Source organism: Urtica dioica, chromosome 2, assembly GCF_054948205.1.
Source record: "Urtica dioica subsp. dioica isolate 48M chromosome 2, U.dioica_male_clone48M_v1_H2, whole genome shotgun sequence".
Classification (NCBI taxonomy): Eukaryota; Viridiplantae; Streptophyta; class Magnoliopsida; order Rosales; family Urticaceae; genus Urtica; species Urtica dioica.
The window spans coordinates 14,965,988-14,979,834 of record NC_142757.1 but is presented as its reverse complement, the minus strand read 5'-3'; the positions used below and the strand labels follow the sequence as shown (position 1 = coordinate 14,979,834).

General features: G+C 38.4%; 1 protein-coding gene across 1 annotated transcript; it reads right to left on the bottom strand.

The window, feature by feature from the left end:
- Window positions 1–3,933: 3,933 nt before the first annotated feature.
- Window positions 3,934–5,667, bottom strand: LOC149404109 (uncharacterized). Its single transcript, XM_089607406.1, has 2 exons — window positions 4,722–5,667; window positions 3,934–3,968 (listed from the first exon to the last, which is right to left on the bottom strand). Exons 1-2 carry the CDS (start codon window positions 5,665–5,667, stop codon window positions 3,934–3,936), a joined length of 981 nt encoding a protein of 326 aa, XP_089463532.1.
- Between the last annotated feature and the right edge of the window lie 8,180 nt (window positions 5,668–13,847).

Below are 13,847 nucleotides of genomic sequence, written 5' to 3'. Positions count from 1 at the left end.
GGCCGGCCATTGGCCGGGTGAGGAGTTGGTCCGACCATTGGCCGAGTTAGACTCATTCGGCCTATGGCCGGGTGAAGGGCTCGGGCCGGCCAATGGCCGAGTGAAGGCTGGGCCGGCCATTGGCCGGGTGAGGAGTTGGGCCGGCCATTGGCCGAGTGAGACTCGGTCGGCCAATGGCCGGGTGAAGGGCCCGGGCCGGCCATTGGCCAGGTGAGGAGTTGGGCCGGCCATTGGCCGAGTGAGACTCAGTCGGCCAATGGCCGGGTGAAGGGCCCGGGCCGGCCAACGGCCGAGTGAGAATGTCCGGCCGCCCGACGGGGCCGATAGCGTTATCGGTTCGCGCTGGGCCGATAACATGCAGCGAATACATGAGAGTAACAATGCCGTAAACGGCGACTCCGATGTCCAATTCAACTAATTCTAACTGTCTTGGAATGTAGAGTCAGAAACCTTTAATTTGATTCAAGAACCATTCAAATCTAAGTTCCAAACAGAAAGATACGTCCCTTTTACAGAAGGTATTTGTTAAGCTCAAGGAAAACCGGACAGAATTCCGGTCGGGATTTAAGTGCAAAAGATTTAAGTGTAACAGAACATTTTATTGATTTGTTAAGTCTTTGAGATGTGTCTTATTAACATATTAATAGCATAGCATAAGAGATAATAACAACAAAAATAAAACGAGCGAGTAAATAAGCAAAGCAAGCAAGACAATATTACTTGCCACAAAATAACCCGAAATTTCTCAAAGTTATCAAAATGCGATTTTGATTATGAAAAAATTAAAAACTTTTAGAACTGATTCTAATGTGTTTTAATATCATCCCAAAGGTATAGAAAGTTAACATACTTTTTAATTTATATACACGAGCAATAAATTAAAAAAATCTTTAATAACAATTCTAGAAAAACCATTACTCGAGTAAAATTATGAAAACGATTTTCAAACTCATATTTCAAATTCTATGCACATGCTTATACTTTGACCAAAGCTCTGATACCATTTGTTGGAATAGATCTAGGTTTAAGAAAAGATTTATCTCTTCTAGCAAGCGGCGGAATATAAAAAATATCTTTAAAACACGTAAAATGATTTTACAACCTAGACAAAGTGCATAAACATATAATTTAAAATTTAAAACTACATTTAGTTTTTACTCGGTACCAACCTTGAATGGAGCTTGAACATTGAGAAGCCTTTGGAAGGTTGAAACTTTCATCTCCCCATGCAGCTCACCTCTCCCACTAGTCTTCTTGAACCCGTTAGCAACCACGAAAGTTTCTACCACTAGAGTCTTCAGAGAATGGTTGGATTTAGTGTGTGGGCACTTTTAAACACGATGACTCAAGAATAAGTCTTGGAGCCAAAGAGCTAAAACAAATTCTAGGTCTTATGAGTACTTAGGTGCCAAAACAAAATAACAAGAAGGGTTAGAGAGAGAGAGAGAGAGAGAGAGAGAGAGAGAGATGGGCGGCCACTTCTCTAGAGAGAGAATCTTTCAATCTCTAAAATTGTGTGTTGTGAGTTGTGAATGAGGTGGGGTATTTATAGGAGGAGGATTACCTTCAAAAGGTAGTTTCCTCTCTTTTCTATTGAATATCACATATTCATGAGTAAATATTATTTCCTCTTTTCTACCCTCATGGACGTCCAACCTTGTCTTCATGACACCTTGGATTTGTTTCCTCATTTGTCTTGCCTCTCTCCTTGGCCGTGTGACCTATTTCCTTCTAGAGGAAATTTGTTTCCTCTTTTTCTTTTGGCAAGTATCTTCATACATCAATGCATAAAATAATTCTTCTTTCTTCCTTGGGTTGGACGGTTTGGGTCTTCTAGAAGGAGCTTCTAGATGTTTCTTTATTTGTTCATAACAACATAAGAAAAGCCCATTAAGAATTTTCAAGTAAAATTCCATGAAATGAAATTCAATCCTCAAGGCCTAATTCTCTAATATCAAAACACTTATTTATTGACATTCATACCATCCCATGTCCAAAAGGACAAAATTACGCTTTAGACAATTTTCGTAAAACTTGTCCAGTTCTTATTTTGACTTAGCTTCTAATTTAACCAATCCTACTATAATGACTTGTGGTAGTGACCTCATGGATCCAAATGAACAAAGGTTGAGCTAGCATACTTGGACTCAAAAGTAAAAAAAACCTTTTCCAAGTCCTAGATTAATGTCAACTGACTCCAATAAAGAGTTGACACTGAAAACTTTCGACTCAAATGAATTTATTTTGTACTCAAGAATTCTAGTTGATTGTAATGAGTGGAACCATTGAATATTATCTATGTTTACCCTTCATGAATAATTGAACCTTTCCCAGCGATGGCTGAAAGAGATCCATCTGCAATTTTCACTTTTTCATGACCAGAACAAGGATAATATGTATGGAAAAGATATGATGAGTCAGTCATGTGGTTTGTAGCACCAGAATCTAAAATCCAAGGATTGGAGTTTTCTAAGGTTGTTTTAAGGGCTGCTACATGAATACCTTTTTTAGCTAAGGTTGATGTTGATTGATGAGAGGACCACATCTTAAGCATTTGCTCTAAATCTCCTTTAGTGAAAGAAGACTGATCTTGAGTTGATGAAGAGGCTCTAGGGCTGCTTGGCTGAGACTTGGGTGCCGTGGACTGAGAGGCTTGAAAGGCACTGACGTGATCCCACGTGCAAAGGAACAAAGGCGCTTCACGAGCCTATTCCTAATTCAAGAGTACAAGACTTCAACAAACAGTTTCATGGTTTGAACAAAGCTGAATGGAAGAAATATAAAGCTAGAGCCAAAAGCTACGCAAGAAGAAAACCCAACCACGAGGCCAAGGGCGGCACAAATAAAGGAAAGCTTATTCACGTTATTTTAAGCAGTTTGAGCTATTTATTTGTTATTTTCGTAGTTTAAAATAATAGATGAAGTTAGAGTCTTTTTAAAGTGTTTTTGGGCTTTAGTTATGCTTAATGAAGCCTATATGTGTTAGGTATTAAGTTAGGTTTTTAATTTTAATGTTATCAGGCCTAAATAATGTTTTGTAGGCCCATTTAAACTAGGGCAACAATGTACTCCGAATTTGCTTTGTATTTTCCTATTTAAAGGAGGTTTCAAGCTGAATGAAAGGGCATCCAGATTTTTATAAAAAAAATATGAGAGTCTTCTCTTGAGTTCTTATGAACTTTTATCGAACATATCAAGACTAGTCTTGTGGCGTTCAAACCCGACACATCAGACGGTCTTTCGCAACCGTTCGTGGCGTCATTCGATCCACCTTCGTTCCTAAATTGTAGACGATCCGCCGCTGTGCTATTGGGGTATCGGGTCTCGGAGCTTAGTCGGCCGAGGTTCGTATCAAGTGGTATCAGAGCTGTGCTCTACGTTTAGGTCTGTTTATCCAATTTTCTATTTTTTTTCATTTTATTTGTATTCCTTTTTGTTTTGTTGAAGTACCTTTTCTAGAAAAAAAATCGAAAAAAAAGAAAAAAAAAAGATACAGATTCAAAAAAAAAAAGGGGGGTCTGAAAAAAAAAATCCAAAAAAAAAGAAGAAGAATATGGATTTTGATGACTTTTTGAGTGTGGCAAAGGATATAATTTCGAAAGAAACAAAAAAAATTATGAAGAGATTGGATCGAATTGAAGAAAATCAACAATCCAAAAGTGTTGCTAAAAAGAAAAGGGTAGAGGCCCTTGAAAAGAAATGGGATGTTTTGACAGAAAAATTTTGTATCTGGTTTGAACACCAGACCTTCCAACAAAAGAAGAAGAAACATGCCCAACATGTGGAAGTTGTTGAAGAAAAGGAAATTCTTGTGGAAGAGGAGTTAGTAACTACGCTAATCGAGGAGACTATTCCCATAAAATTAGAAGTCCCGAATTTGGCAGTTCTTTATTTTGAGGATAACAAGAACATGGATGACAAATTAATTTCGTATCAAACGAAGATGGTCAAGACTTTCTCTCCCATATCTGATTTCAACAACGTACAAGATTTGAGGACAAATCTTCTTCAAGAGAGAGAGAGAATGACGTGATCCCACGTGCAAAGGAACAAAGGCGCTTCATCGAGCCTATTCCTAATTCAAGAGTACAAGACTTCAACAAACAGTTTCATGGTTTGAACAAAGCTGAATGGAAGAAATATAAAGCTAGAGCCAAAAGCTACGCAAGAAGAAAACCCAACCACGAGGCCAAGGGCGGCACAAATAAAGGAAAGCTTATTCACGTTATTTTAAGCAGTTTGAGCTATTTATTTGTTATTTTCGTAGTTTAAAATAATAGATGAAGTTAGAGTCTTTTTAAAGTGTTTTTGGGCTTTAGTTATGCTTAATGAAGCCTATATGTGTTAGGTATTAAGTTAGGTTTTTAATTTTAATGTTATCAGGCCTAAATAATGTTTTGTAGGCCCATTTAAACTAGGGCAACAATGTACTCCGAATTTGCTTTGTATTTTCCTATTTAAAGGAGGTTTCAAGCTGAATGAAAGGGCATCCAGATTTTTATAAAAAAAATATGAGAGTCTTCTCTTGAGTTCTTATGAACTTTTATCGAACATATCAAGACTAGTCTTGTGGCGTTCAAACCCGACACATCAGACGGTCTTTCGCAACCGTTCGTGGCGTCATTCGATCCACCTTCGTTCCTAAATTGTAGACGATCCGCCGCTGTGCTATTGGGGTATCGGGTCTCGGAGCTTAGTCGGCCGAGGTTCGTATCAGGCACCCTTGTTGTTGTTGTTGAAGGGCTGTGGAAGATCATCAGGTTTGCCGTGAAGCTTCCAGCACTTTGCTTTGATGTGCCCTATCTTTTTGCAGTATTCACAAGTTGGAGCATTGTTGTTGTAGCGGCCAGAGGAATTTCTTGGGTTCCGGTTGTTGTTGTTGTTATTGTTGTTGTTGTAATTAGGCTTGGAAGACACCATTGCACTCGTTTCTGAATGTGTTGGTGCAGCCTCATTCTTTCCGGATCCCAGCATGACTTGGCGACGAGTTTCCTCTCTCCGGACTTCCGAAAAAACCTCCCGGGTGCTTGGGAGAGGGTCTCGGCCAAGAATCCTTCCTCTGACTTCATCAAGATCTGCATTCAAGCCAACCAAAAATTTAAAAACTCTTCCTTTCTCCACGAGCTTCTGGTACAAGGCGCTGTCCTTTGGGCAGCTCCACTCGTGGTTGCAATAAAGGTCTTCCTCTTGCCAAAGCATCTTCAGGTCGGTGTAGTACTTTGTCACTGACTTCTCGCCTTGTCTAGCCTTGCTCAATTGAGTTTCTATCTCAAAGAGTGTGCCAGCGTTGCCAAGATCAGAGTACGTCTCTCTAACCGCCGTCCAGATGTCACTTGTTGTAGGAAGAAAAAGATACGTCCTCCCTAGACCTGCATCCATAGAATTAATGAGCCATGACATAATCATGGAATTTTCAGCCTCCCAAACGCCATATTTGGCTGCATCTTCCTTCACGTCTGGTTTGGTTGTGATTCCAGACAAATAGCCAAATTTGCCTCTCCCTTGAACGAAGAGTTTGACTGATTGAGACCACTCCATGAAATTACTCCCATTCAATTTATGGGAAGTGATGGAATGAGAAGAATTGTCAGCTGAGATAATAGGATTAATCCCAAGTTGAGAAGAAGAAGAATTTCCAATAAAACTGGTATTATTGGACTCGGCCATGGTGTATGATCACGAGTACCTATATGTGTTTTAGGGTTTTGTGTAGCTCTGATACCATAAAAGTAAAACAGAGATAAAGAGATGTGCGGAATTGATATAATACTTTAACAAACCTTGGTCTCTTGACTTTCTTCCACGAAACCGTCTGGTTGAGCCATATAAATGCGCTCGTCAAGATTGCCATTTAGGAAGGCAGTCTTGACATTCATTTGCCAGATCTCATAATCGAGTGCTGCAGGTATGGATAGAAGTATGCGGATGGATTTAAACATCGCAACTGGCTAGAAAGTTTCTTCATAGTCAATACCTTCTTTTTGGGTATAACCCTTAGCAACTAGTCGTGCTTTGAATGTCTCGACGTTCCCATCCGAACCCCTATTCGTCTTGTATATTCACTTACACCCTACGGGTTTAATCCCTTCGGGAAGGTCTACAAGTTTTCAGACTTTGTTGATGTACATCGAATGCATTTCAACTTTCATGGCGTGCAACCAATGGTTTGATTCAGAACCAGCCATTGCATGGCTGTAGGAAATAGGGTTATCCATGTCAGAGACGGCTACGAGAGTATCTCCGTAAGATATGTACCTGTCAGGCTTTTGACTAGCCCTCCCACTACGTTGAAGTACTACCTTATGAGGTTCTGATGAGTTAGGCTGTGTTTGAGTTGGGGTAAGAACAGTTCTTACAGACGAGGTAGAAGCATCCTCACCCCACTTTTCTTCAAGTACAATTTTGCTTCTAGGTTTTACATCTTTCATAAAGTTCTCCTCAAGGAAATGAGCGTTTGTGCTAACGAAATTCTTGTCGTCGTCGGGACTATAGTATGTGAAACCTTTGGTTTCCTTTGGATATCCAACAAACAGACACAATTCTAACCTACTAGCCAACTTGCTAGTCTTTTGCCTTAGCACATGTGCAGGGCAACCCCAAATTCGGATGTGGCCTAGATTTACTTTACGGCCAGTCCATCGTTCGTAAGGAGTACCTGGAACCGTTTTAGACGGAACTTGGTTCAAAATGTAGGCTGCTGATTCGAGGGCATATCCCTAATAGGAAAGAGAGAGTGATGAGTAACTTCTCATTGATCTAACCATCTCCATCAGAGTTCGATTCCTTCTCTCTAACACTCCGTTTTGTTGAGGTGTGCCAGGTGTTGTAAGCAGAAAAGCGTACCTTATTCTTTAAGAAAGTAATCGAACTCTCCAGACATATACTCACCACCTCGATCGGATCGAAGGGTTTTGATCTGTTTGCCAGTTTGCTTTCCTACAAAAGCCCTAAAGACCTTAAATACGTTAATGGTCTCGGAATTTGTGTTCGAGCAAATAGACAAAACCGTATCTTGAGTAATCATCGGTGAAGGTAACGAAGTATTTGTATCCTCCCGGTGCCTGTGTACTGAGCGGACCACATACATCAGAATGTACAAGTTCCAGCAACTCAGTTCCTCTTCGACCCTTAGCTGAGAAAGGTCGCTTAGTCATTTTTCCTTCTATACAAGATTCACAAGTAGGTAGTGAACCTATTGCAGAGGCTTGGAGTGGACCGTCCCTCAAGAGGCTCTTAATCCTATCTAGCCTGATATGACCAAGTCTTAAGTGCCAGAGATATGTTGATTTTATTAGATCGGAGGATTCAGATAGTTTGATCCTCTTTTTCTCCCTAACTAGATCATTATCTATTTTAGTGTCTAAAAGAGAAGGTTGCGTGGGATAAATGTAAAAGAGAGCATTCTTCATAAATGCATCAATGACAAAAGAATTTGAATAAGAAATACGAATTCCATTCTTTATAAACTTTAAACAATAATATTGCTAAAAAAGACGAGCAGCAGATATTAGGTTTTTCCCAAAGGAAGGAACATAATAAACATTATTCAAATTTAAAGTGCGGTCTTCAAAAGACAGCGTCACGGATCCCACAGCCTTTGCAGACACTAAGCTTCCATCACCCCACTTGAAGTAGAACTCGCCTACCTCTATGCTTTTGCTTTTCCTAAAACCAGTCAAGGAGCAGCAAATATGGTTAGTAGCAGCGGAGTCAAGAATCCACGTTGATACATTATCAGCTACTAAGCAAGCATCAGTAATAAGTACAATACATTTTTCCTTAGTCTTGACATAGGCAGGATAGTTCGTACGCCAGTGACCAGGCTCGTTGCAGTGGTGGCACTTGTCGTTAGACTGTCCCAGCTTAGATCTAGAGGTGGAGGCAATAGCATGTACCTCTCCTTGAGTCCTCTTCTTCTTAGTGAGACCCTCAGTGGTGTGAAGCTCCTTCATAAGCTCGGTAACAATGTACTCTAGCTTGTTCATGGAGTAGTACAGCTTGAAGGTATCAAAATACTCGGGGAGAGTTTCCAAGATCATATCCATTTTAGTCTCCCCATCAATCTCTGATCCAAGGATCTTTATTTCATTTAGATAGCTAATGATCAGCATCATATGATCTCTAACGGGAGTTTCAGCCTTCATGCGATGGACCGCTTGTTTCCTTGCTTGACGCCCTTGCCCTCCAAACATCTCATGGAGATTGTAGAGCATATCGGCGACAATCTCGATGTCACGATGTTGTTGTTGCACACATTATTCATTGATGCTAAGATATAGCACCTCGCAATCTCATCGGTTTGGAGCCAGGCCGCCAAGGCGTCATTTTCCTTTTGTGTCGAATCATCATTCGTTTGAGGACAGGGGGTGGTGAGTACCCATTTGTGCTTGTCCACGGTAAGGACTATGTCCAGGTTACATTTCAAGTCGACGTAATTTTTCCCTTCGAGTTTGTTCGATGAAAAGATGGTTGAGAGAGGGTTGAAAGACATTATGCTGAAAAGTTGAAACAGGTTTATGATTAGTCTTTTGATTTAGGATTTAAGTTTGATTAATTTTTTAGGATGAACAAGACAGGAAAAGTCCAAAGCTGTTATGAACGAAATGACACTTTACTCTCATATTTGACTAGCCGCATGATAAAAAAGGTACATCGTCTCTAATATATTTCAAAAACATGCTTTGCTAGTGGTTCAAGAGATAGAGTGCACTTCTAGAAAGGAATCCTAGATCTTCATGTTCAAGAAAGAGCAGTGTTAGTGCATAAAGACACAAGGTACATACTCGGACATTTTCCTATTTTCTATTTGGGAAAGTGCATGGGGAAAGTGTGAACTTCAACTCACTCGAACACTTGAAAGTTTGAGATTACACATTTTATTTTTCAGCTCGTCTACGAGGAGACCTCCCACTCAATTTTCAAGAGCATATAGATTTTGAACAAATGTGATATAGATATAGTTTTGAAAACATTTTGAAAACTTATTTGATTTTGATGACAAAATATTTTCAAGTTTGAAAGTGAAAACGGTTTTTCAAAATTCAAACTTGTTTTAAAAAAACGATATAAGTAAATTTTTCAAAAGTAAAAACATTTTAATCTTTCACATTATGTTTATTATCTTATGAAAAACAATTTTCTCAAGGAAATTTTCTTATTAGAGTTCTATAACTCATAGAGTGGGGTCTGAAATCCGGAATTCTAAAAAACTGGACTTTCAAAACAGCCGCGCACCTCGGAGTAAAATCGCCAAACATGGCGGCTCCAACATCCTTTTGACCTAATACCAATTGCATTGGAAAGAGGACAAACAGACTTTTAATTTGATTTAAGAATCATCAAATTTCGAATTCTAAGAAAACTTGAAATAGTTAATGTTCGGACTTGAGTGCAAAAGAATCGAATGTAACAGAACGTTTTAGAGAGTTGTTAAATATTTTATATGTGTTTTGTTAACGTGGTAAAAACATAGTATAAAAGTAAATAACAACAAACATAAAACGAATCGAGTAAACAAACAAAAGTAGCAAAACAATATAACTAGTCATAAAATTACCCGAAATTCCTCAACATTTAAAAACACGTTTTTCATTATGAAAAATTAAAAACTTTTAGAACTGATTATGATATGATTTAATAACATCCCAAAGTCATAGAAAATCAACATGATTTTTAATTTAAAGGCACGAGCAAAAAATAAAAAAATCTAAGAAAACAATTATAACTTGTCAAAAAACGAGTAATCTTTCGAAAACGATTTTCAAGCTCATAGTTTTAATCATATGTATATGCTTAACTTTGACCATAGCTTTGATACCATTTTTTGGAAATGATCTAGGGTTAAGAAAAGATTTAACGCTTCTAGCAAGCGGCTGAAAATAAAAAATTTCTTTTAAACAAGTAAAACGATTTTTACTAACCTAGACAAAGAGCAAGCACATGTTATTATTAAAACTATCTAAGAGCGATTACGCATTTACTAACCTTTATGTAGCTTGATCGTTGAGAAGCTTGTGGAGGTTGAATCGCTCGTCTCCCCACGCAGCTCGTCTTTCTTCGTTCTTCGGGAATTCGAGCAACCACGAAAGTTTCTACACATAAATCACACGAAGGAAGAAGGAATAAGTATGTGGGCACTTTTAAAACACAACGACTCAAGAACAAGTCTAAGAGTCGAAGAGCTAAAATAAACGCTAGGTCAAATGTGGACCTAGGTGCAAAACAAAAACGAAAAGAGTTAGAGAGAGAGAGAGTTTGAAGTGGGCGGCCAATTCTAGATAGAGAAACAATGAGAATGAGGGCCCTATTTATAGGAGAAGAATTACCTTCAACAAGGTAGTTTCCTCTTCATATAATATCACATATTCATGAGCAAATATTGCTCTTCTTCCTCTTAAGTCACACGGCCAAGGGTGCTTATAGAAGGAGTTGGATTTGTTTCTTCTTTTGCTTCCTCTCTTGTCTTGGCCGAATTCTCTCTTTCCATATAGAAGAAATTCGTTTCCTCTTTTTCTTTTGGCAAGTATCTTTATACATTAATGCACAAAATTGGTCTCTCTTTCTTTGGTTTGGACGAGCAAGGGTCTTCTAGAAAGAGCTTCTAGATGTTTCTTCATTTGTTCATGACAACATACGAAAGACCCATTAAGTTGGCCGTGTGGATCAATTCATTGTCATCATATGAAACGTATCAAAAAAAACTTTTTTATTGACATTCATTTCGTCCGATGTCCTAAAAAACAAAAATACCCTTTAGACAATTTTCGTAAAACTTGTCTAGTTCTTGTTTTGACTTAGCTTCTAGTTTAACTATTCCTACTCGATATGACTTGTTTTGACAATTAAGCAATCTTGCATTGATGGGCTTTTCTTATGTCATCATGAAAAAATGAAGAAAAATCTAGAAACTCCTTCTAGAAGGTGTACACGCCCAAGCCCAAGAGAAAGAGATTATTTTGTGCATTGATGTATGAAGATATTTGCCAAAAGAAAAAGAGGAAACAAATTTCCTCTATGAGGAAACTAAGGTGGGCGGCCAAAGGTAAGAGAAGGCAATAAAAAAAAGGAATCAATTTTGCTTCTAGAAGCAACTCTTTGCACGTCCAAAGGGAGAGAAGGAAAAGGCAATATTTGCTCATGAATATGTGATATTCTATAGAAGAGGAAACTACCTTGTTGAAGGTAATCCCTCCTCAATAAATAGAGGCCTCATTCTCATTGTTTTCTCATTCCACATAAGTTAGAGATTGAGAGCTTCTCTCTCTAGACCTTATGGCCGCCTAACTCATCTCTCTCTCTCTCTCTCTCTCTCTCTAAGTTCTTTTCGTTTTTTTTTTGCACCTAGGTCCACATTTGACCTAGTGTTTTAGCTCTTCGACTCTAAGAATTGTTCTTGAGTTGTTGTGTTTAAAAGTGGCCACACACTAATTCCTTTCTTTCTCGAGTGATTCATGTGATAGAAACTTTCATGGTTACTCAAGGTTCCCGAAGAACGAAGAAAGACGAGGTGCATGGGGAGACAAGCGATTCAATATAAACAATTGCTTGCTCTTTGTCTAGGTTAGTAAAATCGTTTTACTTGTTTAAAAGAAAATTTTAAAATTCCGCCGCTTGCTCGAATCGTTAAATGTTTTCTTAACCCTAGATCAATTCCAACAAATGGTATCAGAGCTATGGTCAAATATATGCATGTACATGTGATTAAAACTATGAGCTTGAAAATCGTTTTCAAAAAGTCATGTTGATTTTCTATAACCTTGGTATGTTATTAAAACACATTAGAATGAGTTCTAAAAGTTTTTAATTTTCGGGTAATTTTGTGACTAGTTATATTGTCCTGCTAGTTTCGTTTATGTAGTCGTTTCGTTTTGTGTTTGTTGTTATTTTCTTTTATACAATGTTATTACCATGTTCATAAAACACATATAAAAGCTTTAACAACTGTGTGAATTGATCTAGGGTTAAGAAAAGATTTAACGCTTCGAGCAAGCGACGGAATTTAAAAATTTTCTTTAAAACAAGTAAAACGTTTTTACTAACCTAGACAAAGAGCAAGTACATATAAATTAAAACTATTAATGAGAATTATTTGTTTACTAACCTTTGAGTAGCTTGAACGTTGAGAAGCCGTAGGAAGGTGTTGGAATTCATCTAGGTTTTAAGAAAAAGTTTAACGCTTCGGTAAGCGGCAGAATTTTAAAAAATTTCTTTTGACAAGTAAAACGATTTTACTAACCTAGACAAAGAGCAAACACATGTAAATAAAAAACTATTATGAGCATAAATAATTTACTAATCTTTTAGAAGCTTGAACGTTGATGAGCCTTCGGAAGGTTGAAAACGTTCGTCTCCCTCGCAAGACGTCTCTTTTCTTTCCTCGCCAACTCGAGCAACCACGAAAGTTTCTACCACTATAATCACTCGAGAAAAATAGGAATTAGTGTCTGGGCACTTTTAAACACTTTGACTCAAGAACAAGTCTCAAAGTCAAAGAGCTAAACTCGCTAGGTCAAATGAGAACCTAGGTGCAAAAACAAAAACGAAAAGAACTTAGAGAGAGAAGGAGAGAGGGGCGGCCAAGCTAGAGAGAGAAGCTCTCAATCTCCAAAATCTTCTAGAAAGGGCTTCTAGAAGCTTTTCTATTTGTTCATGACAACATGAAAAAGGCCCATTAAGAATTTTCAATAAAATTCTTATGAAATGAAATTAATCCACAAGGCCCAAACTAATTAATTTGGCCGAGTGGATGTAAGTAATCAAATGACCATATCAAAAAATTTATTGACATTCATTTCATCCTATGTCCAAAAAGACAAAAATACCCTTTTGACAATTTTCGTGAAACTTGTCTCGTTCTTGTTTTGACTTAGCTTCTAGTTTAACTATTCCCACTCGATGTGATTTGTGACAGTGACCTCATGGACCCAAATGAACAAAGCTTGAGCTAAACACTTGGACCCAAAAGTTCACAAACCTTAACAATCTGAAGGACCCGTGACGAGGGCTGCAAGCAAAATACCAAGTGCCTGAAGGACCCGTGACGAGGGCTCGAGCGAGGAGATTCAAGGAGGAGCTTAACAATCTGATCATCAAGCTCCAGGATGAAGAAGGGGACAATCTAAATACTTGGACTCAAAAGTTCACAAACCTTTTCCAAGTTTAGCTTAATGTCAACTGACTCCACTAAAGAGATGACACTGAAAATCTCTCGGTTCAAATGAATTTATTTTCTACTCAAGAATTCAACCAAATTATGATGAGCGGATCCATTGAATATGATGAGGACATGCCCCAAAAGGAGCCGCAAGCAAAATACCAAGTGCCGGAAGGACCCGTGACGAGAGCTCGAGCGAGGAGATTCAAGGAGGAGCTTAACAATCTGATCATCAAGCTCCAAGATGAAGAAGGGGACAAGCTCGCAAAGGAGAGGATTCAAGGAAGCCAAGAAACACCAATGAAGAACGTTATTTGGGCTGAATTGAATTAGTCGGACTATTCCTATTTTTATATTTTCAGTTTATGTTATTTGGGCCAAGACATGTTATTTAAAAAGCCCATATGTGTTTGTATTGGGCTGGTCCTTTGTTTTATGTTTATTAGTGCTTAAATAAGGCTAAATGGGCTTATTAGGTTATGGGGCCCATGGAGCTGCGAATTTGCCTTTGTAAACTCTATAAATTAAGCCTTTAGGCTGAATGGAAGACACACAATTTGGATTTTCGAGTTAAACACTTTCGGTGAGGATATCATTCTCTCTTTGGTTCGTTTAGAACTATTCGAGTCTCTTACAAAGTGGTGCGTGTAGGAGATCGAGACCGACTCATCAGACGGCCATTCGCATCCGTCCG